At 42.0% G+C, this 27,876-nt stretch overlaps 1 protein-coding gene across 1 annotated transcript; it reads right to left on the bottom strand.

Moving 5' to 3' along the window:
• Nucleotides 1-46: 46 nt before the first annotated feature.
• On the bottom strand, nucleotides 47-22,440 carry TGFBR1 (transforming growth factor beta receptor 1). Its single transcript, XM_079949682.1, has 9 exons — nucleotides 22,283-22,440; nucleotides 14,302-14,553; nucleotides 13,736-13,981; nucleotides 10,825-11,055; nucleotides 9,617-9,784; nucleotides 7,477-7,633; nucleotides 5,429-5,553; nucleotides 5,213-5,343; nucleotides 47-4,338 (listed from the first exon to the last, which is right to left on the bottom strand). The coding sequence occupies exons 1-9, from the start codon at nucleotides 22,437-22,439 to the stop codon at nucleotides 4,213-4,215; spliced, it is 1,593 nt and encodes a 530-aa protein (XP_079805808.1). The 5' UTR covers nucleotide 22,440; the 3' UTR covers nucleotides 47-4,212.
• Between the last annotated feature and the right edge of the window lie 5,436 nt (nucleotides 22,441-27,876).

The following is a 27,876-nucleotide window of genomic DNA, read 5'->3' as shown; positions in this document are numbered from 1 at the left end:
CAAGCAGCTTCATTTCCCAAAAAGAAAGCACAAGTATGTTATCTACTAAGAAGAAAGAAAATCTATAATTGCTTTTATTATTTTCTACTGTAGTGTTAGCACTTAACAATAATAATCATTCTTAGACTATTTACAATCCTCTGTCGTAGACTCTACTGCACATACATTATCAAGCATAAATGGGGCAATGAACAATTCTGTAAGGCTTAAAAGTAACACATTTGTACAGATGCTCAAAATTTATCATCCAAAATGTAAAAATGTATGTGTCATTACCCATATAACTCTGAAAGAGTTGGTGCTATTTCAACAAAACAGAACATATTTGCAAAAAAAAATACAAAAGAAAAAAGAAATGCACAATCTGGGCACAAGACAAAATATACAATCAGCTTGATCCAGGGCTGGTTTAAACATGAAGATGCTTCATTGTGCACATGTAGCTCCTACAAAACCAGCATCAGAGCCTTGAGAGTACACCCATCTCTGAAGCCAACAGGAAAGCTCACATTAGCAGATCTTCAAGAGCACACACAGAGCTTTGTATCAGAACCAGCAAGGTTTTAGGTTTATGCATATAATACTCATATTTTAAAGAGAAAAGTAATTGCCAACCTTGAGAATGTTCTGAAAAAATATTAAACCTTATATACAGAATGAGGTAAATGTACCTTGGTCTTTTTAAGAGGTAATTTAAGTTTAAAGCAAGTTTTTACATGTTAAAAAAAAATCAAGTACCATTCAAACCATTTTAATGGCACAGTATGAACAAGGAGCTAGCTTAAAAAGTGGATCCATGGCACTCAGTTGACAGATGGTTATTTTGCTAGAATAGCCTCTTACTAGGTATGAATCTGCAAAACTATGCCACTCATATATACAGATATTTTTAGGTTTACAAGACATGAAGGTGTGAAAGGCTATAAAAATCTGAAAAGGCAAATAAAAATGTTATGATAAAACTCCAGCTCTTAAGGATTAAGAGTACCTAAAGTTACAGCACTCAAGACATCTGAGTAACAAGGTTTGCTACTGTTCCTTTGATGTGTATTGCAAGCAAGATCTGAACAGCAACTGTAATGCTATTTTTAAAAAACTTTATAAAAACCCTTATTAAACAAATGTGTACTGTGCAGTACACATTACACAACAGCTTTCATCAAAATTTTACCAGATTTTTAAAGGTATAACATTCAAATGTTTTGAGTGCCAAAATATTTTGGTCCCCGTGGACTCTCAAGAACAAAACAAAAACTGAAAAAAAAAATATGAATACTTGTCTAGCTGCTTAAAGATGCATATCAGAGCTGTTGTGATGGTGAATCTGAGTCTAAATTGGAAACCATTTTTTTAATTCTTAAAAAATTACCTCCAAAGAGAAGCAAGCTTTTAAGACTTCCATCCCTGATTTCTAAGATTATTATCCAGGTTAGCAAATGACTCCCAGCTTCCTTCCCCACTGTTCCTCTAGCCCCTAAAGCACATTCCCCACCTATCATTTTGCTTTACCTTAAAATGGGAAATGAAGGTGATGGTTTGTACATCTCTTAACAGATGCACTCTGATGTGCTTTGCAGGGCATAAGGACCGAAAGTGGTGGCTGTTAACTGGCAACCTCTAGCCCTTTAGGACCTTAATTACCAAGGGACGCTGCTTTCAGTCCTAAACCAGGTAAGTGAATCAGGAGGATAGAAAAGTGCCATTCCCACTCCATACTTGAAGGTAAAGAAAAGAAAGTGCTTTGCAAGTTGGAACGGATGGTAGTGGCAGTGGGGAGGGGGATGGCAATAGGATAGCAGAGTCAAAGGAAGGGAACAGATGAACCATCTGAGCCACTCAGACTGGCTCTGTACAAGTTTTTCTGTTAGGGGCAGAATTGGGGAAATCCAGAACCAATGTGAGGGAAGCCTTAGAGGATATGCCCATCCCTAATCTACATGTGACTTTACAAGCAACAGATTAAAAAAGTTCTATGTAATATATACATGCACTCATTCGAAAGATATTGACAAATTATCAATGGAAAACATGACTAAAATTATATCATCACAGCTGAAGCCACAAATAACAAAGGACAATTTTCATGATATACAATTTTCCTGCTGCAACGTCTATTTTAAGAACTGCTAAAAAATTAACCTCATAATTTTCTCTAGACTAAAATAGAAAAATCATTTTGGCATGAGTGAATCATGGGAAGTTAAGGATTGATAACTGATATGCAGGCAGCCCCCCATTTATGCACATTCAGTATTTGTGCGACTGCGTAGACATGCACCACACTGAACCTGAAAGTGACTTGGAAATGTAATACTGTAAAGACATCACTGAAATATCACTAAAGGGCGGAATGGGGAGGATGGGGGAGGAATGGGGTGGCTGCAGGCTTTCTCAATGGGTTTCAATTATACGCAATTTCACAAATGTGCACAAAACGGGGGGCTGCCAGTACAGCTAACCAATATTATTTTCATTCTACATCACTGTAAAAAATTGCAGGTGGGCAAAGTCTTCACCTTTTCATTTATGTCTGCGTTGAAGAAAGACAAACTTAAATAGGTAGTTTTTTCTTGCTAGCTTATTTTAACTTTTATGGAAATCAAAAGTATTTTTTTAAAAAAGATTTTAGTTTTTCATGGTTCTTCATAAATGTAACTAGCTTGAAGATACATTAATAGAAATTTGATTTGTGCACCAGATATAAGATTTACATAAATGAAACCCAAAATACACCTTAAAACGCAAGCACAGTTTTTCAGTATTGTAGATGTAACAGTATTTTACATCCAGCAGCAAATTTTACAGCTACCTGTATGCACCAGAAAACAAATGGTATATTACTATCCAACTGTGATTTAGTAATAATAATAGATGGAGGTTTCAAAGCAGTGACTTTCAAGGTGAGCCACAAGCTGTGCAAATACTTCCACATGTGAAGCTCTTGCCACCAAACAGGAGTTGGCCTGCATGGAGAAGTCCAGTGGCACCACATTTTAGGAGCGTGGGGACCTAGATTCAGTCCTTACACATCTCCAGATATATACAATTGGTGAGGTCAGAGCCAATAGTGCCAACCATCTGTTAAGAAAGCACATACTGACCTGACCATCAAGATCACACAACAGCTACAGATGTTAGGGAAAGTCTACTGCTTTGCACACAAGGACTGCATACAATAAGGTTACCCAAATGCAATGTTTTTACACATGGATTACCTTTCGAGAAGCAGGGAAACAGGTGACACTTTAGTAAAGAGCGCTGTTCTTTGAATGGGTAAGGGTCTGTGCAGAACACCCCCCCCGGCCCAGATAACATTAGAGTGCTAAAATTTATTTTCTTGGATTAAGCCCTCATATCAAATTTTAAAAGAATCTTGAAGTACTCTTTACGGGTCATTAAAAGTTAAGTGCCACTTTTGACACCACAATTCATAGTGATGCACAACTTTAATAAGAGCACAGAATTAATTTATATACTTAAAATTCCTAGTCTTCAGAATTAAGAGGTTTTGGTAAAAAGAATTCCAAATGTAGTATAAAATTCCCTTTTAGTTAAGATATATTTTATCATTCTACAAGCACCAAAGGCTTTGCATATACCTACTGAAGTGCATTACAAAAATTGAAAAGTGGCACTTCCTGGTACAGTACAATCTATTTTGAAGGCATGTAATGTTCTGAAGCAAAATAACAGAAATACAAAATATAACTGCATATGTTGTATATGTTCTTCCAGAGTGGATGAGGTAATGTCTTCAAATCCTGATAAATACGTCCAACAGTAAGTGTCCTGGTAGCCAAAAAACTACACAATCTGATAAGAAGCCAAGAGTGGTTCAGAATATAGAGTGTGCCATCATGAACAAAGCAAATAGCTTTAAAAACTTTCAAGATATCCTTCAGTGCGATAGTGTGCACGAGCATCATCTTCATGTTCTCAACAAAACAGGGACCAGCGTTAATCCTTGGAAAACCAATTTTTGTTTTACTGAAGTGTCCTGGGAAAGAGGAGTCCGTAGTGCAAGGTAGGGAGCTGTACAAAGTTTTACTGCATCTATAGAAATCCTGGGCTAATAACTGATCTTCCTATTTTGTACAAAAGGCAGGAATATCCTTCTGTTCCCCCAGTGAGGTAGAACAATTAGCCTTCTTAATGCACAAATTAGGTGCAGATATGGTCCTTTAAAAGTATCCTTCGGTAACACCTCCAAGATTACATTTTTATGCCTTCTTGCTGACTGAGCTGTGACAGTGTTTTCTTTATGCGTAAAGCTGTTAGCCTTGCTGCACCATTGGCATACCAACATTCCCGCATAATTTTGGCCATTACTCGCAAGGCCTGTAAAGAAGTGAAACAGAAGTTTAGTTTTCATACCGTAACTTCCCATCTTTTTGTATCTCAGTGCTATGAATTTCCTGCTGACATAAAATTGGTATTTAATTTAGCATATTTGATTGGCATATTAGTAAGCAGAGCTGTGGCATTAATGTTTTAACATGTGGCATTAATTAATTAATGTGGCATTAACATGTGGAATTAATTTCATTAGCCAGTTGAGCAGAAATATCTGACTGCGGAAGATTCTATAAAGTACACTTAGCGTGGTTGAAATGTTATTTTCAAACAAACTCTAAGCTTTACTTGGAAAAAAATTCAAACATTGTGAAGTTTTAGAATCTAAAAGACAATTTGAATTGGAGTACTAGCCATTATTTTAAGATGTAAAAATTCATTAACATAATTATTATTCCACAGGTTAAATTTTAAGAAAGAACACTGAAAAACTATATTAACATGCTTGTGTGCGTAGGTATGTACAGTTCCTATGGATAACTACATGAAAAGTTAAATATTTTCAATCCAATACAATTTCCTTCTAGCTGTGCAATATGATTTGTATTATCAATTCTCTTACTAATTACCATAATTTTATAAAATCATGCATTTCTAAAAATTGAAAATTTCCTATAGAAAAGCATTTCACTGGGAAATTTTCTGCACCCCACACCACTATTCTTGTTAATATATTTCATATCTGTGTGATTAGGTATGTCCCATAGTTAAAGGCATAAGGTGAACGGGTATCCTTCAAGGTACAATCAATTTCATTTTTGAGTATGTAACTCAATGTTTTTATTTTTAAAAATTCAAACTAAGCTGCTTTAATACATTTTAAAATATTCTCATTTTGATACAGCTTGAAAAACCTCACCTCACAGCTCTGCCATCGGTTTGGAATATTGGGTCGAAGTTTCTGTTCACAAACAACTTTCCTCATTTCTTCAACTGAAGGATCAGAAGGAACCAGGTCATAATATGGTAGTTGGTAATCTTCATGAATTCCTAAAATGTGTAAACCAAGTTGAAAGTTAACTGTTGCCATGACAGAATCTGAAGTCAATTCTGTTTCATTTCTGTTTGTACCTACCACCAATTGAACATCGCCGAGCTATTTCCCAGAACACTAATCCCATTGCATAAATATCTGCTCTTTTGAAAGACTCAAAATGCTTCATGTTTATGGAATCATCAAGTACTTCAGGAGCCATGTACCTATCAAAATGAAAACCAGTATGTTTTATTTATCAAGCAGTGGTCCCTAAACACAGTTATCTCTATTTCTCTTTAATTAGGCACTAGAAACAGTTGAGCCACTCTGCCAGTTAGAAATAAACTGGCAGAGTAATGACATTCTCAAGATACTCACTATTGACCTGGCTCTACATGTCAACCAAGACTTTAAAGAAGTAACTATAGTAGGAGCTTCTGCATAACTGAGAGGCATGCAGAAGCTCCAATCATTTCAGGACAGGGACACCCTGTTATGTGACTTAATATGTGGGCTATGCACGTGTGACTCTTCCTGCTCCATGACCATTTCCTTGCTCTCTAAACTGGACTTACGCAAAGAGGGCACAGACACTTGTTTTTCTGCAACTGAACCTGACAGGATTCAAAATGCCATGGTGCAGATTGTGTGCAGAGAGAAGAAAGCAGGATGTTCTGAACACCCCACCGTAGGCAGAAAAGGAAAAAGTGGTGTATACATACACAACAGTGCTATATCTGCTGAAGGAGGTTGTGTGGTAAATGAAAGTTCCCCCCCCTCCCAGTTTTACTGAGGACTCTAACACCTCTCCTCATCTCCCTGCTTCTCAGTAGTGTTTGCACAAGCCTTCTGTCATCCCAAAAGGAAGCTTTGTATATTTTCAAACTTTTTATTAGAAGAGTATTTAGAAATCCAGAGTGGAAGCAGATGTGGCTAGTCTAAGTCATATCAGGGTAAAGGAATCTCCAAGAAAGGGAGCCATTGCATGTCACCCCCTCTCACTTTCTACTTCTCTTATTTCATGGATCTTGCTCACCTATAGATCTCAAGATCTGAACTTTTTTGGTCTATTTAAGTTTCCCTGCAGTTCCTCTGGGTTTCACACCATAAAAAGCCATTTCCCTGCCTAGTTCTACTTCTACAATAGGATCTATTCAAGATTATAAACCAAGCAATGTGAAACTTGTAACAAGTAACCATTGCACTGGTTTGTTTGTTTTTTAATCCCTGCACCTGTGTGTCAAACTACAAAGCCATTTTACATACTATCTTGCCATTTTGGTAACTAAACCTTTAGATCAATTTGAGCAGGCTTTTATTCGAGTTTTGTAATCTCTCAAAAATAAGCAAAGCGATACTGCTATTTAAAGAGTAATCAGGTCCACTGTAATAATATCTGCAGTGTGTAATTGTGTTCCGGAATGATCCCACAGTAATAGTTCAGTGAAGACACATGTGAGATACAGGTTCGAGTACATAGGCATACATAAAATGGTCCATATAGATGTTTATCTCTTTACCAGTTGTTGAAAGAACAAGGTTCATGCCAGGTTAAAGCAGCCTAGCCGTTAGCTGCCCTTAAGTAGCAACTATGTTTAAAAATACAAATCTATATTATAATTTACAATGATTTTCAAAGCACTAATTATTCTGCAAAAGGCAGGTAGGTATGGGTGACTGAAAAATAAATGTTCTGAGAAATTGGGCACACTCTTCTCCTTCTCAGTAATTTTGTTTTTATTATATCAACAAGAAGACTATGGGAGAAAGGAACAAAGCACCTTCCGATCACCTATTTAAGAGAAGGCACTACCCAGAAGTTCTAGATCATTCACCAATGAGGCGGCATGGAGGCCGGAAGTGAGGAGAAGAGGCACTACTGCAACCACCAGCAATATTTCAACACCACCAGTTACACTGTCAGGTAAGTTATGGTAACAAACAGCAATTATCTGTGTAGCTTCACAGTTGTGTGGGAAACTGATCCTTAAGACCCAAACAGAACAATACTGCACTACGCTGGTTTCCATTATTAGAATGCCTGCTCTCCAAGAGACCCTGGGGGAGTCGTACATTTAAGTTTAGGGCTATGTTTATCAGTCTCCTTAATATAATATATTCTGTTTTTAAAAGAGTGTTAATTTTACCTTTTTGTTCCCACCCTGTGGTTTGGTGCAATATCTATTGTGTCTGTAGCTGAATCATGTCTTACTGCCAGGCCTAAATCTGCAATACAACAGGTACCATTTTTCTTTACTAATATGTTCTTTGATTTCAGGTCTCTATGAGCTATAGCTGGTTTTCCTGCATTAAAAAAACACACAGAGAGAAAATTATTAATCAACTAGTGCATCTTCGTAGAAATTTCTTAATTATGCATTTAAATTGAAATTCAAAGCTGATCTTTGGCAATGGTTCAAGTCAAATAAAGCAACTTTCATACATGGTACCAAAGTATAAGAGTTTGTAGAGGGAAAGGCGGGTGGACATAAATTTTGTTAACCACTTGACAAATATGAACAAGGTTACTGATACAACATGAAGCTCTCTGAGTGCATAGGAAAGATGCAACGAAAGTAATACTGATGCTGCTGTAGTAATTACTTATCCTATTAATTTGAGTACCTTAAATAAATTTGGGTACTAGTCATTCAGACCATAACTCAACATTTCCCTGGATACCAGGATAAGAAAACCACCTTTCCATCTGTTCTGAACAAAGGCAAGGTGCAAAAAAAACCTTTTGTCTGTGAGTGCAGCAGTGGCTGATAAGGATCCTCTCCCCAATGGGGTGGCTAAGAAGAGGAGCGTGCTAATATCATTTTGTGGCATTTCCCCTTGCCCCTTTGGATGTGGCAGCTATTTTGTGTTATACTATGTTCTCACACCAGCCCATTGCACTTTCTCAAAATTCCGCTGGCCCACAAAGGTTGGCAACCCTGGCACAGGCAATAATGAGCAAGCTGGTCCTATGGCCTGACCCGGTAAAAAAGAAGCTTTATTTATTTAACTGAAGTTACATAGCTGCTCCATAACATAAGTGCTCCGGGCATCTCACAAAATAAAATATTTTAATTTGATGAAATAATAAAAGCAATTAAAATAAAATTAAAAATACAATTAAAATGCAGATTTTTCTAACATAATATAGAATCCCATATTGAAATACACCTCATTAATAAAATGTTTTAAGAGCTTCCAGATGCATAAAGTACACAGTATTGGCATTCTTTTAGTCCATCTTTACCTCTGAGTCTTGCTTGGGCAAGCAGGATTTTAGTTGCAACATATGAGAGGAGGGCAGATGAACTGATTACTGAACACTGGGAAAAGTAGTTTGTATTGCATACTTTGTTATTTTTTTAATTTATTTGTTGCAATTTATATACCACCCTAAACCCTCAGGTCTCAGGGCAGTTCACAGAATAAAATCAAAACGTAAAACCACAAAATACATAATCAAAATAAAAGTAAAAACACCCAATAACAGCCCCCATTATTCCACTATGACAATCCTAATTTCAATTAAATCAACATACACTTGTTAATGTGCTAAGTTGCATCTCAGTGTTTCACATTTGCCCATATAACATGATAGAGAGGAATTTATTAAATGACTAATTCCTCTGTTGGGGGCGGAGGGAAGTACTACACTGACAGAACACGTGGATGTGTTTTCTACTATTGCTATTAAAAATGCAAACTAATAAAAAAAACATATTTTTAAAATCTGAACCTAAAATTAGCAGGAAACTAACCAAAGTATGTTTTATATAGAATTAAGACTAGAAGAGAAATAGGGATATATAAAGACATATTTTGTCTGAAACTAAACTGCCATGAGAGTTTATGAGGCATCTCAAATGTAAGTAAATGCTGTTATAAATTGCTCAAAAAGGCTGCTATGTGTTGTCTAATGTGCTTTACAGAGAGATTATACAGTGGTACCTCGGGTTACATATGCTTCAGGTTACATACGCTTCAGGTTACAGAACTTTGCTTCAGGATGAGAACAGAAATCGTGCTCCAGCGGCATGGCAGCAGCGGGAGGCCCCATTACCTAAAGTGGTGCTTCAGGTTAAGAACAGTTTCAGGTTAAGAATGGACCTCCGGAACAAATTAAGTACTTTACCCGAGGTACCACTGTATATGTTTAATATATAAGAAATCACCAATAAGGAGGCCTGGAGCTCCTTATTACACAAGCATAACCATGTGATTTCCCCCCCCTTTCCCCCCCTATTAGGTCCATATTAATAATGCTACATATTTAATTTAGTAAATTACCTTGAGTGCCAACAATTTCCATGTGAAGATGTGCAAGTCCACTGGCAGTAGACAAAGCTAGTTTTATCATTCCTTCCACAGTAATGGTATATCTGTTTAGGTAATCGAAGAGAGAGCCATGCTCATGATAATCTGACACCAGCCACAGCTGTGTCCATGTACCATTATCTGGGGTGGAAAAACCAGAAGAAATAAAATGAAGCATTTCCAAAAGCAAAACATAAAAATTATCTTGTATGTGGTAAGCATTTCATTTAACTATGGTCTCTTTCTACTAAGTTATTTAGCATTTACTGATGCTAAAACGTAAGAAATGGTGAAAGCTGTAATCCTGCATACACCATCTGTTTCAATCCCAATGAAGTCACAGAATCATAGAGATGAAAGGGACTCCAAGGATCATCTAGTCAATGGTATTTAAGCAGTTTGTGTAATTGCAAACAACTGAATAATTATTATTTTTTGTTTTTGAAAATACAAAGATCACCAGAACATTTGAAATCTGGTGATTTATTTCTTCTTCATTCATTAAAATAAATTATATGCCCTTTTCCAAGACTAAAGTATTCCTAGAAACTCACAATCTTAACAGTTTTTTGAAAGTACTGTATAATCAATACCTAAAAAAATTAACTAACGCAAAATAGTTACTAGCAGATTCTTATTCAGATTAGTAATCCTATGAAACAAATTAAAACAATTTTGTCATTTAAAACAGGGTAATGACTTGGCATTTAACTAGCCATCTGAAAGCTAACATGGAAAGAACCAACCTTGAGGAAATTCTACAACATGCGAATACCAAGGTGAAGGCTGTTTTGTGCCTGTCAGCTTACTTGACCTTACTGGCAGGCCTACAAACTATAACTGATCTTAGTGCCCATGCAGATTCATAAATGTGCATTGCAATTCTAAATCAATTATATGAGCAGCATTTCATTCAAAAGAGAGAAGACATTTTTTCCTCACTGAAAGTTTCTGGGTATTTCCAGGAGATGAAGAATGGTAGCAATTTATTCATCACCTTTGAACTTTACAACTCTATGATTCACAGAATAGAAATCAATATGGGGCATATACATGAAACACAAACATTAACGTGAAGCCAATGTAGAAATTACTTCAAATTGACACAAAGTGCAACAGACAGCATTATGAAATTTCAACAAGCAAAAAGGGACCAGAAGCAATTAAAAAAAAAACTTAACCTTTATTGTCTGCAGCTATGAACCCCAGAATATTTTCATGACGTAACATAACGGTTTGGTAGATTTCTGCTTCACGAAACCATGAACGTTCTTCTCTTGAGGAGAAAATTTTCACTGCAACTTCTTCTCCTCTCCATTTTCCACGCCAAACTTCTCCAAATCGACCCTTTCCAATACTTTCCTGAAGTACAATTGTTCTTGCAATTGTTCTTTGAACAAGTAAAGGTAAACCTAAAAAAAAAAAAAATAGTTTATTTTGAAAACAGTGACCAAGTTTGTTATTTTTAAAGCTACTTGACTGGATAAAAAAATCACTATTCATGGCTGAGATCCAAGATAACTAATTTCTTCCCGTTTTTCTTCAATATTATAAATAACACAATAGAGCACCACAACCTTTTCCTGATACATGGATCAGTTTTATAGCTTTGATCTCCAAAAAGTGCTATATTGCTTTTGAGATGTGTCAATGTTTCAGTTAGTTCCTGAATAAGGAGACCAGGAAGATGTTGCTTGGTATTCAGTACAGTTGCATTTTCTGCAGGGGTTGAGCTCCAAGGGTTCCGTATATACATAAAAATGCATATACTCAAACCATTGGAGCCACTCTCATGTGAGCTCAACCTGCTGGCTCCAGGGGCCCTGGGATGCTTTTGCAAGGTCTTACAGGGCTGTCCAATTTCCTGTAATTCTTTGAATCTTGTGGGAGCATCTTGAGGCTTCTGAAGTCAGTGCGCAGTGAGGGCCTTGCCTGCATTTAACTTGCAGGATTTCAACCAAAGGTCTTCAACTGTATACAGTTAAAATCATGCAAGTTAAATGTGACTAAGATGCAATCGTACAAATTACAGGGCATAGTTTCTGGGAACAGATTCCAATCACTCACTCCTCAAGTTGTTCCACAGTTCCACAAATTTCCTCAGATAGCTCCCAAATATGTTTTTAGTAAACATGGCAAAATATGTATGTAGTGTTGAGCTCCCCGCTCTGAAATGCTGGCCTAAGGACCCAGGTTTTGATCTAGGCTTCAGATGGTAGCAACAGTGGGACATGGAAGGAGCAAAGTTCATGGTAGGAACAAAAAGGACCATATGGAAGTAGTCTTTTCTCCTTCTTTGCTCTAGGAAGAGCTTTTTTACTTTTAAAAACTGAGAAGCAAGAAATACTTTGCAACTATCCTCTCTAGTTCTTTCTTGGTTTTAAATACAGGAACTCTCTATTTTAAGTAATGGACTGTGGAAAGTGAGAGAAGACTGTCTTTGGTGGCTGAAACAGTAAGTGCATCCTTTGGAAACTAAAGGCATGAAACTACACCTTCTCAGCTGTTGTTCAATTAAATATTGATGTGGGTTTTCTAGTCAGTAACTGGTATCTCTAACTTCTCTATTCAGCAGAATATTATTGAGCAAACAGTTACTACACAACATGCCAAAAGGTTACTCTGTGCACGGTTTCACCTCATTTGTAAAAAAACACCAAACCGTGGTTTAGAGCAGAGCTGGCTAATCTGTGGTCCTTCAGGTACTGTTTGACTCTAACCCCCATCAGCCTCAGTCAGCAGGGCCAGTGGTTAAGAATGATCATTGTCTGTAGTCCAGCAACATCTGGAAAACCACATGTCAGTCACCCATGGTTGATGGGTCACACCAAGACATGGGTCCCACTCTCTCCCTTTTCCTCTAGCAAGGCTGCAAGATGTTAGTCCAACAAATTGCAGGAAGGTGGTAAGTTCTCCACCCATGTTCTGCTTGGGTGCATGTAGCTTGTTGTGCAGTTTGTTGTGATCTCCAAACCCAGGCAAACTTTGGTTAATCATAACTATGGATTTTGGAAAAATAGGGCTGGCCCAAAATAACAAGGGGCAGTTGGTTACTGTTTCACCCATCTCAAAACTTGCAGAGTAGATTCACCTTTCACCCCCCCCCATTAAAGTTAATGAAATCTTTTCATGAGACTGTAGAAGCAGAACTCCAGAAATAAAATAAATAGCTGCTGCAATGAAAAATGCCACTGTCACTCACTGCCTGGCCAGGTTTTATCCAGATTCTAGTCTTGCTAGCCTGCAGCCCCAACTTTCATTTAACATGGGGGGATGGGACATGCAAGTTCTAGCCTTCATAGAACTAGCAATAGGAGGCAAAATGCACAGGCACTTGTATTACCCAACCTGCCTGTACCTGCCTTGCAGCACTGGAAAATAATCTGCCACTTTAGCTCTCCTGCAAAGGAAGCAGTAGTGAGATTACAGATAAGACATTTTCCTGTGACATTGAGACCTTTTCTTTTTGCCTATAGCTCAAACTATTTCCTATTGATATTAAGAAATCTTTCTACAGGTTTTAATACCATGTGCCTCCAATTGTTGTAATGACTATGGGACTAGGCTGGTATCCATAGCATTAATCAATGAGGTCTAATCTTCCTTGATAGATCAAAAAAGATGGTAATACATACACAGATCCTGCCATACTGTTTATCCCCCCGTGTGTATTGCAAGCATTTTGGTGAGATTGTGCAGATATTAGAAATAATAAATGTTGTATATTTCAACAACATTTTACCTTAATCTCAAGATCTATACTTTTTAGGTAGGGTTTGTCTGCAACAGAAGAAAGCATTTGAGCATGGCACTGAAACGAAACTTCAAACAAGCTTTACTTTTGGTTTGAAATCTGATTAAAATCTGAATTTCTCGCAAGTTGCTGGCAATATGATAAACTAATTATGATTTCTGCCTAGCTATATCCTCACAACCCCAGTAAAATACAATCGCAAAATCATTATTCCCGTAACATTTAGCAAGTAACTATGCTTGTGTTGCACAATACTACCCCCTTTAAAAGATTATGTACTAGTATATGGGGGGGGGGGGAGAAGAGGGCAGCAGGAAGAGGGAAGAGACTCTTATTACCTGAACCTGAGCCTGAAGTCGTCATGTCATAAATTAAATCTTTTAAAGTTGTTCCCTCAGATATAAATGGAGGACGATCCATAGAAGGATCTTCTTCACTTGGAACACGATGGTGTATGACGGCACGATTATGGCAGATATACAAAATCAACATAAGTGAAATGCAAACAAAACAAACAGGTCCAGCAATGACAGCAGCCAATTCTACTGGTCCTAAATTAGAAGGCAACTTTCTTGGGAGGGGACCTAGAAGTGGAATGGGGAGACACAGAAGACAAATAAAAATAACCTATCAATTATATATTCAATGCCTGTATATGTTTGTGCACTTGAATAAAACAGAAATATCTCTCTATGGACATATATCTACACAAGATTCCCCCTTCCCCCAGTTTTCAGGTAAACTTACTTGGTACATCAAAAGTGCAACACAAGAGTAGGAGATGCTACCATCTGAATAAGTCATTGGATGCTTAGATTGTTCCACTATCTTTTTTGATTTTAACTAAATTATTTTATATTGTTTCTCATATTACGCTTTCAAAATTGGGAGTGGGGAAAATTACCTGGGGTTGGAATCGGTAGCTCTATTTTATTGCAGAGGTCTCTATCACAGCAATGTGGCACAGTAATAACTCCTTCACTTGTTGAGGGGGCACAAATAAATGGCCTGTCTCTGGGAATCAGATCAACTTGTGCCACACACATGCTATTGCGTGTTATTTTCTCTCCGTTCCGTGTTACAGAAGTAAAGCAAAGTCCATCTGTTGTGCATGTAAAGTTGTCTTTTGTACAAACAAGACAGTAACACTGTAGAGCTGGGGGGGAAAGAGAGATGTTCATATTAGTTATGTTAAACACTGTTGGAGTTTCAAAATCCAAGGGCCCCCAAATTTGCTTCTACTCCTAATTGCTAATTTATAACAGCATAAATTTCTTAATGCGTATTTGGTGCAATAGCTGCCAAACAGCTTTCAAGTAAATCCAGGGATAAAGCAGCTAGTGTATGTAACAATAAGACAAGTTTCTACATGAATTCCTTCTATCAGTTTGGGTAAGTTGACAGCCAACATCTGGGAAAAAGAATAGCATTCCAGACGGTTTTTTTTTTGTAACGTTAACATGAAATAAGTTCACAATAATCCAAAGAACTGTGAAATGAATTGAGTTTCTCAAACAGGATCCCTTTATATAATATTGTAAATCATTTCTGAAACTGGTGGGAAATTTCAAAACAATGTGTGATATAGCCTGACAGTCAACTGTTCATAGTGAATATTTTGTAAAACTGCATTGAGTGCATGCCAGGCCTGGGGTCCATTGATAGTATGTTTTTTGACAGAACAACTAACATGTGGTGGTACTAATACAACACATCAAAAAGAACAAAGGGTTGTGTTGCACTCTGAAGAACAACAAATTTATTATGGCATAATCTTTCATGGACCATTGTTCACTTCATCAGATGCAAGTAGTGCTATCCTGAGTTGCAGGTATATATTTTGGCTAGGGCAGAGATTTCGAAGTCAGAGGGAAATAAAATGCATAAAAAACCACTGATAATTATGTACTGACCAGTGGTAATTTACAATGCAGATTTTGAAAGCAGGCTTTCTGACATTGGTAAGCCAATTAACACGTATGTGTTAAGGATCCTTCATCTCAGTTCAGTTCACAAGTGATAGCACTGAGCCTCTTGATTGTAATTCATGGTTCCACACTACAGTCTCTTTGAGATTTCCTGAATTTGTGAGTAGGGTGAAATATTTCCTCACTGGCTTTTGAATATTACAATTTCTGTGGTCACATTTGTGGTCATTTATTATTTTTTATAGAGCAGAGATGGCTTAGCTGTGGCCCATATACAGCCCCATACCATGTGAAAGCATGCCACCTAGATCTGTCAGGAGCAGTGACCCCTTTTAGGGAGTCTTTTTTTTTTCTTTGACAACCTCCCCCCTTTTGAATTGCCATGGTGCTCTCAGTGTTGACTGCCCTGCAAGTACAGTCAAATGTTTTTGTCCTCAACTTCTCTTCCAATCTTCCAAAGCTTAGAGAACACTTGCTTGCTTGTCTTCAGCGTTTTCCTCTAGAACCATGAGTAGTGCTTTGAGTAGCTGGCGATGATGTTTACACTGTCCAAGAGAGATAATCTTGCATGATCAGTCCTGATAGCCAGCAGTGGGACAAACTGAAGCACTGAAGTAGCTGACTGTGCCTGCAGCAATTTCTTAAAAACTTACCAGTGAGCAATCTGAAATGGAGAGGGAATCAATGTGGAAGAAAGGGGGTATAGATGGAAAGCAATGCAATTAATGTTGTGGTGAAACCAATTTAACTTAGGAAACTGAAATCAATCAATGAAGAGGAAAAAATTGGGAGGTCTTAATGGGGCACAATGAAATGAAGCCAATGTTCACTGGAAATCAATGCTGAGGAAAGAGGGGGTTAATAATATATTAATGCAGAATAAATTGATTGGTTAAGTTTCAAGGCAATTAAAGTAATTGGGGGTAGAGGGGAAGTTCATTTATTAATGGAGCATAAAATTTTGGAACCCTCCTACAACAGCAGTGCCCTGGAAAGCAGAAGTGCTGCTGAATATATGTCTATCTGCTGCTGAGTCTGTTCCTCTGCCAAGCTATCTGTGTGTGCACAGCTACGTGTAAGCTGCTCTGCTGTGTGTGTAAGTGTGTACATGTACAGGCTCTTTCTGTGTAACCACACTTCCTAGTGTGTGTGCACATTGGCATGCAGCCCTTGGACAGGTAGTAAAACCCTCAATATGGTCTCCAAGCAAAACAAAAAACAAAACCCATTAACTATGCCAGCCATAGAGCTGGGTTTGTCCTATGTAGAATACAGAAGGGCATTGCTGACCTTTAACAGAATATATCATATTGGAAGATGAACAGGTAAATGAACCACTGAGGCTGTAGATTAGGTCCAGTACCAGTGTTGCCAGAGCAGACATGAGGACAGCTTTGGGGACTGGGTATGCCAAAGGGGCTGATTCCATTCTCTGTAGCTCTGTTACCTGGCCTGTTGTTGCAACATATCAGATTTACTCACTTGTTACATTTTAACCCTAAACTTCCTCCTAATGGAGCTCAGAGCAGCTATAATCCAATTTACCATCAGAAATAGTTTTTAAACCATTATGTAAAACTTGGGAAAACATAAAAACTGCTCACTGGAAAATCACCTGAAGGCTTGAACAAACATTTTTAGCTGTCAGTGGGATAGCAGCAATACAGGGAACACACACAATTCTGCGGGGAAAGAGTTCCACAATTGGTGTGCCACCACAGAGAAAACCTTAGCTTACGTGACTGCCAAGCCAAACAGGCTGTGTTCATTGGCAAGACTGCAGCAGATCTTAAAGTTCAAGCTGGTTGGTACTGGAAAAGGTATGCCCACAAATCCCACCTTTCTACAGAACTTCCAACTTATCAGGATTCAATTCAGCTCACTGCCCCCACATCTAGCCAGCCATTGCCTATAGACACTGGTCCAGCACCTTAACTGCCTCTCCTGATTCAGATGGAATGGAGAACTGGGTATCATCAACACTCCAAACCCCTGGTTGACTTGTCCCAGTAAAGTCATATAGATATTGAACAGAACTCTGCAGGACTCTACAGCACAAGCACCAAGGGGCCCAGCCAAAGTTCTGCAGTGCTACTCTCCAGTGGAGTGGTGGTGGTTCTGGAGATAGCAGCAAAGCCACCACACCACACATGTTCCCAACTCTCTATCTATTGAGCAGTGCCAGCAAGATACCATGGTCAATGGCATCAAAAGCCACAATATATGAAAATAATTAGGGTAGCACTCTGTCTCTCTTCCAAACAAACAAAAAAACAGAACACAAAACCATCAGTCAAGGTGAAGCTAGACTGAAACAGGGCTAGATAATCCACTTCATCCAGGCACTCCTACAGCAGACCATCACCAGCCATCACCTTCTCAATCACCTTGCCCAAGAAGGGGATATTTGCAACAATGCAGCAGTTGTCTTAATGTCTCTGAGTCCAGGGAGGACTTTTTGAGATAAAGCATTAAAACTGCTTGAGACTTCTATAAAGCAGCTTTCCAATAAATTGACAGATGTATCAGAGACTTCCAATGAACACCTAGACCAGGGGTCTGCAACCCGCGGCTCCGGAGCCGCATGTGGCTCTTTTACACCTTTGCCGCAGCTCCGGGGTGGATACTAGCGAGGGGAGGAGGCGCATTGTGCGCCCCGACACTCCCCACTGTGGCGGGCGCTGTACTGGCTGTGACGTCGCATGGGGGCGGTGCGTGCGTTAGTCATGCACCTTCCCGACGTCACCTTCCCGCCCGCCTGCCTGCCCGCTACATTGCAAGGGGCATGTACGCTGGTCACTGCATTGAAAGGGGGCATGTACGCTGGTCACTGTTTTGAAGGGGAGTGAAGAACACACACACAAAAAGGTAACTTGTTAATTTAACGTTTATTTCTATGAGGAGGAGTAATTCTGAGGGGTCAAACAAAGAAATAATTAAAAAGTGACAAAAAAGTTATTTTTATAATGACGAGTTTTGCGGCTCCCAGTTTTTTTTTCTTCGGAAACGGGTCCAAGTGGCTCTTTTTGTCTTAAAGGTTGCAGACCCCTGACCTAGACCATAGGTCTAGGTCCCACCTATGCCTGTAGGGCCTCATAGATATGCCTGCAGTAAGGGAGTCATAGAATAACAACACTGTTCACTTTCTATTTTGTTTCTATGGCTTTCTAGACTTCTCCCAGAATGGAAGTGTGATGGGAACTAAAATGCAGAAGTGTCTACTGTGGTGAGTAAAACAAAGAAGTGTCTACTGTCGTGAGAAAACAAAGAACACTGCAGTGGGCAACTTGGTTGCCCAGGGGTTGTCATCATGGGGCCCCAGGAAGTGACAGCTGTAGTCTGGCTGCAGGAAGTGAGAGCTGTAATTATTATTTATTAAATTTCATAGTGTTGCCATATGTCCGGGAATTCCCGGACATGTCCTCTTTTGGGGGTCCTACATGCCCACCCAGGGGGAATTTTACATTTTAAATCAAATGTCCTGTATTTTTTTTTTTTAGAAAAAATTAGTTGTGTGCGTGCTGCTCTGGTTCAGGCTCTGGTGTGGGTGGCGGCAGAGGGAGCATCAGGCGACTGCCCTAAAAAAGCTCAACTTTTTATGTCCAGATTTTTACCTCTTGAAATATGTCAACCCTAAATTTCTATACCACCCTTCAGGCAGTTTACAATATAAAAACTCAAAAATACATACCATAGTAACACACATTAACAATGACACCCACAGGGTTAGAAGGAACAGGGACGCCACATCATCCTCACTCCACTCCCTGCAAGGCTGTGCCACAGGAGAATTTTCTTGCTAGGCAAATTTTACCATTTACCAAAACAGCATCCATGTTATCCAAAAAAGATTCACATCTAGCTCATCGGTCTCTTCTCTCATTTTCTATTACAGTACTTTCATCTCTTTCTTTCTTTCTGTCACTTAGTGGTGCCTTTCTGTATCACTGCCTTCTTGTTACATTTTAACCCTAAACTTCTACCTAAACAGATAGGTCTATTTCTTCTCTCTTCTCATTAGGACTGTGCATGGACTCCCAATCTGCCCTGTGACCTTGATCTGCTGCTCCCAAATCAGGCCAATTCAGCCTGTGCTGCCCCAGTGGCCGTCCAGCTCACCCCAGATTCAGTCTTGCAGTGGGGCCAATGTCTTTTTAAAGGGGTTTATACTCCTGTTTTAATATGTTTTAAAAAAAATTTTTTTATTAAGGTTAAAGGGCAGGCACACCAAGACAGCATAGGATTGAATCCCCCTGTTGATCAGCTGTTAAACAGGAGGATTCAATCCTGCACAGCAGTGTTTTTCAACCTTTTTGAGTCCATGGCTCCCTTGACCAACTACATTATTTCTGTGGCTCCCCTGTGGGGCTCAGGAGCCCAGTTATGTCACCCCTTGCTTGTGGAGCAGGCAGCCCCTCACCCTTTTTCGAATAGCCTCCCTTGTGGAGTGTTTCCTCAGCCTCCTCTCCTTGAGAATCCTCCGGGCGGCCACTGCTGCCGCCCCTGGTCTCTGAGCTGCCCTCCCGCCTGCCCCACAGGGGCCTGGGACTTGTCTGTCCATTCCCAACAGCAAAGGCTGGCTGGGCTTTCTCACCCGCTTGCTTGTTTAGTCTGAGGTTACCTTGGCTACTGGTAACCAGCACCCCCTAACCAGCCCCATAGGCGCCATTCACCCGGGGAACTTATAGCCAGGGCTGCTGCAACCAACAGCACGCAAGCCTTTGGGAGGCAGACACGTGAAAAGGCATCAGAGGAGAGAGGAAAGAAAAGGACATAGGCTAGTGTTGCTCATGGTAACCATGACCATCATTCAGGGCACCCCATGGCACACTGGTTGAAAACCACTGCCATAGAGTACCAGTCACTGCTCCTTTGCAAGTGGCTGTCCTTGCACTCAAGAGAAGCAGGCCACTCACAAAGGAGCAACAACTGGTAGTTTTGGGTGTCTCCATGCAACCCTTCACCAGTGTGCCACAGGTGGCCACAGCAATGCAGTGAGGTACTGGATGAACCATTTGTACAGTATTATCTATGGCAGGCACCCCCAACCTGTGGCCTTCCAGATGTTTTGGCCTACAACTCCCATGATCCCTAGCTAACAGGACCAGTTGTCAGGGATGATGGGAATTATAGTCAAAAACATCTGGAGGGCCAAAGGTTGGGGATGCCTGATCTATGGGCACAAATGTAAACTGCATTTTTATGGCTGATGTATGGAATCTACTGATAAAATATGAATCCAAGGATGTCTGCAACTGAAATCTAATTTTTTGAACCAGAGGTGCCACAATGCATTTAAATGTATTTACAGTGATACCTCGGGTTAAGTACTTAATTCGTTCCAGAGGTCCGTTCTTAACATGGAACTGTTCTTAACCTGAAGCACCACTAGCTAATGGGGCCTCCTGCTGCCGCCGTGCTGCTGCTGCCTGATTTCTGGCAGCAAAGTTCTTAACCCAAGGTATTATTTCTGGGTTAGCAGAGTCTGTAACCTGAAGCGTATGTAACCCGAGGTACCACTGTATTTATCTAAGTTTCTATGCTACTCTTCAGTTAAAATTCTCAGTGATGTCAGATCTGTTTTTTACTCTGCATTTTCTGACCACACAAATATGCACTGCAAAATTGGGTCATGTCTGTCCATGAAAGTCATGCCTGAGATCATGTATTTTGTATCATTGCTGCTTGCAGTGAAATCTCAAGTGGTGGATGCAATGCCCCAAACTCAGGTTTTTGCACTAAGATGTTACACTGAAGTGCTGCGTCTTCAATATGTACATACAGATATGTCTTTGCATACAGATCAGCTGTGATCATAGCAGGTTAGAAGTGCTTTGTGGACTGCTTACAAAAATAGTGTAACATCAGTAGCTGTAGATGCAACTTCTACAACCACCCACACACCCATTAAAGCAACAGGCACAACGGCTTTTGAGCTCCCATGATTTTTGCCATCCTTTTTACGATTCAATGCGGTTCTTGGCATCGGTGCAGTTTTGGCCTCAGCCGCAAGCACACCGAGTTGGGATGAATGCGGACATCAGTTAAATCTCAAGGCTTAAAAACTTCTTCAAAACACAGGCATGCCCTTTTCTGCGAGCAGCACGAGGATACCGGTAGTTGCACCCTGCAAGCTTTCCGCAGCGCCTCGCCGTCACGGTGCGGGAACAATGCCGGGTTTCCTCCGCTGTCTCGATCACAAGAAGTGTGATCTGAAGAAGTGTGCATGCACACGAAAGAAAGCTCATACCAAGAACTAACTTAGCTGGTCTTTAAGGTGCTACTGGAAGGAATTTTTTTTATTTTGTTCTGACTATGGCAGACCAACACGGCTACCTACCTGTAACTCGATCACAAAGTTTCAGCCAAGTGCTGAGATAACGTGAATCATCCCAAGGGGCGCCACCCTCACCTTCCTGCTGCACCTCCGACACGCACGGCCGGATCGGTGCCACAGCGCCAGCCCCACGGGGCCGCCGCCACCCTCCTGCTCGAGGGGGCAGCCCGACTGCGTCCCGCCCCTTCCTCACCGCAGCGAAGCCCCCACAAAGCCCAAGAGACCCCCCTCCCCGCGCCTCGGGAGGCGGGAGCAGAGCAAGGGGGCGGCTTCTGGGGCGCGCCCTAGAGTGCAATACTACACAAAAACAAGGCGCAATCCCCCTCCCCCCCGGCGCGCAAGAAACACGCGCAGACGGGACTCTATAGGCGCCTTCTCTCTTTCTTTCTCTCTTTCTTTCTTTCTTTCTTTCTTTCCCCAAGGAGGCGAATGGCGGGGGGGGGGGAGGCAGCAGCCTTTGTGAGGGCGGCCTGGGCGACTCGGCCCGCGTCCCCTCCTCCATCCATCCCCGGGCGCTTTCTTCTCCTTCCCCCCCCCGCCGCCCGGGACGCCGCCTCGGGGAGCGGCGCCATGTTGCCGAGGGGGAGAGCCGGAGGCCGGTGGGCGGCGAGGCAACTCACCCGTCGTCGCCTCAGGGAGCAGCAGCAGGAGCAGCAGCTGCCCGGCCGCCGCCGCCGCCGAAGTCGCCCAGCGGAGCAGAGTAGGAGCGCAGGGGCCCCGACGCCGCCGCCGCCGCCGCCGCGGGCTCGGAGACGCCGCCGCCGCCGCCGCCGCCATTGTCCCGGTCCCCTCAGCCCCTCTCGCGCCCCCTCGCAGGGAGGGAGGGAGCCAGCCAGCGAGCGAGAGAGAGACGCCTCTGGCCCAGTCGCGCCCCGCACGCCCCGCCCCCAGGCCCAGGCGCGCTCCCCTCCCCCACCCCCGCTCGCGACGCCTCAGCCGCGAAAAAGGCTGCCTCCAGTCAATCGGGAGAGGGGAGCTCCTGATTGGCCGGGGTCGTCTTTCGGCCCCGCCTCCCCCTGCTGCTGCTGCTGCAGACGCAGCAGCCCGAACCACAAGCGGCTCGGGCGCCGCGGAGGGAGGGAGGGAGGGAGGGAGGGAGGGAGGGGGGGCGCCTGGTCTCCGCGACCCCCCGATTAGACTGAGGGAGCGGGCGAGGGGATAAATAAGCGAGAAGGCGGCACCCGTGGCGGGGACTTGGCGGCGCTTTCGAAGCTTCTTCGCTTTGCCCCAAGAACCGCCAGCCCAAATGAACGCTCTTGGCTGGCCGATGCCGAGATCTGAGGCGAGGCGGGCGAGGCAGCGCCCCCTTTCCCGCTGGGTCTCCGGCAGACCCGGCTGGCGAGGAGAGGCGAGGCCGCCCCCTCCTCCGTCGCCCGGGCTCCTCTCCCGGAGCAGCCTCCGCCCCGCTCCTTCCTCCGCGCCCCGCTGCCAAATTCCCCTTTTTGGACTCTCCCCTCGCCCAGCGCAGCCTTTCTCAGCCTCGGGCCCTCGGGGGTTGCTGCCCTACACCTCCCATCATCCGTGGCCGCCCACCCTCCTGCTTAGGAATGATGGGAGTTGTAGTCCAAGAGCAGCTGGGGACCCAAGCTTAGGAACAGCGGCTGCTCTGTCTGCCAGTCCGTTTCTGGACGGAACTGGAAGCGATGCTGCTGCTGCTCCTTGCTTAAATTCTGCTGGGACCAGGTACCTGCTCAGGACCCCCTTGGTGAGCCTGCTCAGGTCATCCTCCAGGTGTCCCAAGGAAGCAAGTGAGCAGGAAAGGGGCTTTTTCTGCCCCTGACACACATTCTTCCTTGTCCTTATGGTATTTTAGTTTTGTTTCTAGGTTGATAGCATCGTTACCGTATTTTTCGCTCTATTGGACGCAGTTTTCCCCCTCCAAAAATTGAGGGGAAATGTGTGTGTGTCCTATGGAGCGAATGCAGGCTTCTGCCATAGCCGCGCGCAACCCCTCCGGCAGGGAGAGGCTGCACGGGCTATGGCTTCTTTAGCCCTGCGCAGCATCTCCCGGCAAGGAGAGGCTGCATGGGGCTAAAGGAGAAGCCAAAGCAGCGAGCGGGATCCATCCCGCTCGCTGCCTTGCCTTCTTCCATAGCTGCGCACAACCCCTCTGGCAGGGAGAGGTTGTGTGCAGCCTGTACGCTGCTCTTTGGGGCTGGCAGGGGAATATTTTTTTCCTTGATTTTCCCCCCCCCCTAAAAACTGGGTGCGCCCTATGGTCCGGTGCGCCCTATGGTGCGAAAAATACGGTAATTTTTTGAAAGTCTTGTCGAGGTTCTTCTGTCCCCATAGATAGAGCCATTCCTGTCCAAGCGGCGTCTCCACTGGTGAGAGCCTTCCTGACTTGTGCCCTGGAACCTCCATGTACTAGAATATCATCAGTGATTCAGCCTGTCTGAATCAGCTAAGTTTTATAATGAATTCAAGTCTGAGCATCCATAGAGCATTTTAGGGTGTTCAAAGAGCTACATATATATTATCTCCGTGATCCCCCAAATTACTCTGCCAGGTAGATAAAGTCTATTATACTTCAGACAGAAGAGTGGACAGCGGTAGCTTGCCTAACGTCTCTCAGAGAATAAATGAATAAAGGGAGATTTGAACCAGAGACTTCCCAGTTAATTGCTTACACTTTCATACCCTACACAAAACCATCTCTCAATGAACTCAGAAACAGCCTTATTTTTCTCTGTATAAGACAATGTTTTTTTGAGATCACCCCCAGAAAGCTTAACAACCCCAAAATACTGATTTATTAAATTGGGGTTCAAAAATAGGGGTTGTTTTATAATGGGGGTGTCTTATACACAGAAAAAATACAGTAATTTCCTCCATGGAGTTTCTTCAGGGTACACAGGAAATGCAGAGCATTCCATTCTTACTAGGTTCTCACTAGCTGCCCTATTGTCATACAGTCTGAGCTGAAACACATTTACCAAGATGTAAATTCTTTTGATTTAAATGAGAGCTACAATTTTAGCCATAGTTACATATACACATTTTATTCTAAAATCAATGGAGATGGAATACTTGTTTATTCTATGTAGTGCATACACAATCTAGATCTATTGCATGTTTTTTGCCCCTGGAAAGACTGGTTTCATTGAGAAGCTGGTTTTATTCCAAAAATAAAAGCTCATTGCAGATTGATTCTGCATTACCCTGCAGTGTGTCCATATGGAAACAGATGTAAGTAGCCCCAAAAATAGGAGGTGTATCCATACCTGCCCTATGAAGTGTCACCACTACCTTATTCAAGGGATGTTGGTGGGGCTGTGGTCTAAACCACTGAGCCTCTTGGGTTTGCTGATCAGAAGGTCGGCAGCTCAAATCCTCACGATGGAGTGAGCTCCCGTTGCTCTGTCTCAGCTTCCTGCCAACCTAGCAGTTTGAAAGCACACCAGCGCAAGTAGATAAATAGGTACCACTGTGGCTGAAAGGTAAATGGTGTTTCCATGTGCCCTAGCACTCGTCACAGTGTCCCGTTGTGCCAGAAGCAGTTTAGTCATGCTGGCCACATGACCTGGAAAACTGTCTGTGGACAAACGTCGGCTCCCTCGGCCTGAAAGCAAGATGAGCGCCGCAACCCCAGTCACCTTTGACTGGACTTGCCTGTCCAAGGGTCCTTTACCGTCACCTTTTACCTATTCAAAGGTAACCTAACCAAGGGTCTCAAGTATCCTTGCATCTATCCTTGCAGACAGCAGAGTCTAATTCTGGATTGAAAGCAGCATGTTGAAGGGAAGCATGAATGACTCCAGATTGAAAAAAACTACATCAGTCTTCTACAAATGGTGTGTACATAGCCCATATCTGCTCAGAAATAAGTCCTACTGAAATCCTAAATGGGGTTATGATTGCAGCATTAAGATTATGTGTCTGAATTCTTCCCCCACCCATGACCTTTTCTGCACTGCAACCCTCTGATCTGTGCTTTTAATAACTGTCTGGCCCTGACAGGCAGAGGTTTCGGAAGTCCAGACTTTCCCGTCACAGTGCTGGAGATGTGTCTGACCAACTTCTCTGCTGTGTAGTTCTTAAGAATAGGAGTTCCAGTTCCATTTGAGCCTTGAACTCAAATGAACTCCTGCTGGGGAGGATGAGATTGGACAATATACTTCCCTGACTCTACTTGTTGGTCATGGTGTGTCATATAAACAATTTACTATAGGAAATAGTAGCAGTATGCTTTTAGTCTGTAAAATTTTCAACGCCATTTTTGTCACTTCTTTGAAAATGTTTCTCAGTTTCATTTGAGTCAACACCCAAATTCATCCAGGAATCTGTTTTCAATGTCGGAAGTCAGTCCCGGCACATAACATGAAGGAGAGGCTTGTTTTCCCCCCATGAAGTCACCATACCATTCCCGGCAACTGTGGGATTGAGAAGGCCAGCCAAGGAGATTCCACTGCTGCTTGTTTTACTGGAAATGTTTAAAATATGTCTGTTTCCATATCAGAGAGCAATTCAGATGCTTGGATGAGTCCCTGTTATTGCATCTTGCAGATGTTGACAGGGTGGTTGGGGAGTGTATCCTACCATCCATTTGTCCATGTGTTGCCCATTTTGGCTACTAGTATCTAACCAAGAAGGAGTACCAGTAACAAGCTGGGTTTGGGAAGTGGTGAAGGCCACTGTCGTCTCCGTTGGGAGGTGGCAGACTCTCCTTCCTTGAAGGTTTTTAAGCAGAGGTTGGATGGCCCTCTTGTCATGTATCCTTTAACTTAGATTCCTGCATTGTATGGGGCTGGACTGAAATCTCCCTAGCCCATCAGAGATCATTGACCAGCGCGATCAAGGCAGTTTCAGTCCCATGATGGGGCCTGAATCCTGATTGGAAGGGATAATATTTTATTCTCTTGTTCATTATACTGTTTTAAATGTGCATTTTATATTTGACTTCCTTTAGTAATGTTGTCTTCTGAAATGTTAAGGATAATATTTTAGTTTCCTGTTAATTGTGTTGCTTTGAATGTATACTTTATATTTTGATGTGTTGTAAACTGCTTTGATATTTTTTCTTTAAAATATAACTGGTAAATAAATTACTGTTGTTGTTGAAACACTCCAAACCTTATTTGACATAGTTTTTAAGTTTATAGCACTGGAGATAAGATAGTGAACTACAGGGCCCCATAACATAGCTACCAGGGGGCTGAAAAGCATTCTCCCAATGCTACTCTCTGGACACTGTCCCAAAGGTAGGATCAGAACTACTGTATTACAGTGCTCCCTATTTCCAGAGCTGGTAGGGGAGGATAACATGGCAAATGGTACAAAAACGCTGAAGAGAGATCAAGATGCAAAAGAAAGTTCACATTCCCGCCGTCCCTCTCTCTGTAAAGGTTATCCATTAGGGCAGCCAAGGCTGACTTCATCCCATGGCCAGGCCTGAACCCAGACTGTAATGAATCAAAATTGTGTGTATGTGTGTGTATGGGGGGTATGGTTTCTGTTTGTTATTATGGTATGTATTTTTGTGTTTTTACATTGTAAACCACCCTGTAATCTTCAGATGAAGGGTAATATAGAAAATTTAATAATAATCCAACAATGTTTGCTGCTGCCCCACCACAACCCATTCACCACCTGCCCCTCAAAGGGGGTACAGTATTTGCAACGGGTCAATAGTTGTAGTCTAAGAGGTCTAGAGCAGGTTTCTTAAGGAGCAGCTGTACCACTGCTTCTACACATTAACTGCCCCTATACATTATTTGTGGCCAGGATGTTGTTTTATGCATCAAAATGTACATATTAATATGCTCTACAAGTTTTGTTAGGACATTTAGTAACTCTGTTATGCAGGGGGGTTGGTCTAAATGACCCCTGGGGTCCTTTCCAAGTCAACAATTCTATGCTTCTGTGCTCAAACCCATATGAGGCACTGGCCCTGCTTCCTGGACTTCTTCCATATCAACAAACCATAGCTGGCAGCAGCTCCTCAACTCGTAGACTCTTGATGCAGACAGTCTACATCAGTGAGTGGTGGAGCCAGTTAGCAGTGTGACCAACACCAGGAGATACACACTTCATTCAATTCACATATGAAGAGGTCTAAAATCTTTTCCCATTATATACAAGACTGTGAAATTATCTGGTATTAAACACGATTGTGGAATAACTTGGTATTATTTTTGTCCACTTTTCTTTCTCAAATATTCCTTAACCAATATGATGAAGATATTTATACAGGGAAACACAAGTACTCAGCCCA

This window comes from Podarcis cretensis (assembly GCF_951804945.1).
Source record: "Podarcis cretensis genome assembly, chromosome: 13".
In the NCBI taxonomy this organism is placed as follows: domain Eukaryota; kingdom Metazoa; phylum Chordata; class Lepidosauria; order Squamata; family Lacertidae; genus Podarcis; species Podarcis cretensis.
This window is presented reverse-complemented; position numbering and strand designations above follow the sequence as displayed.

Bases quoted from the DNA above. Each gene is read 5' to 3' on its own strand.
- TGFBR1 (XM_079949682.1), bottom strand. From the start codon at position 22,439: ATGGCGGCGGCGGCGGCGGCGGCGTCTCCGAGCCCGCGGCGGCGGCGG. The intron at 14,554-22,282 runs GTGAGTTGCCTC...TTTCCCCCCCAG, and splicing joins GCTCCCTGAGGCGACGACGG to CTCTACAGTGTTACTGTCTT. The intron at 4,339-5,212 runs GTGAGGTTTTTC...ACTTCTTTACAG, and splicing joins ACCGATGGCAGAGCTGTGAG to GCCTTGCGAGTAATGGCCAA.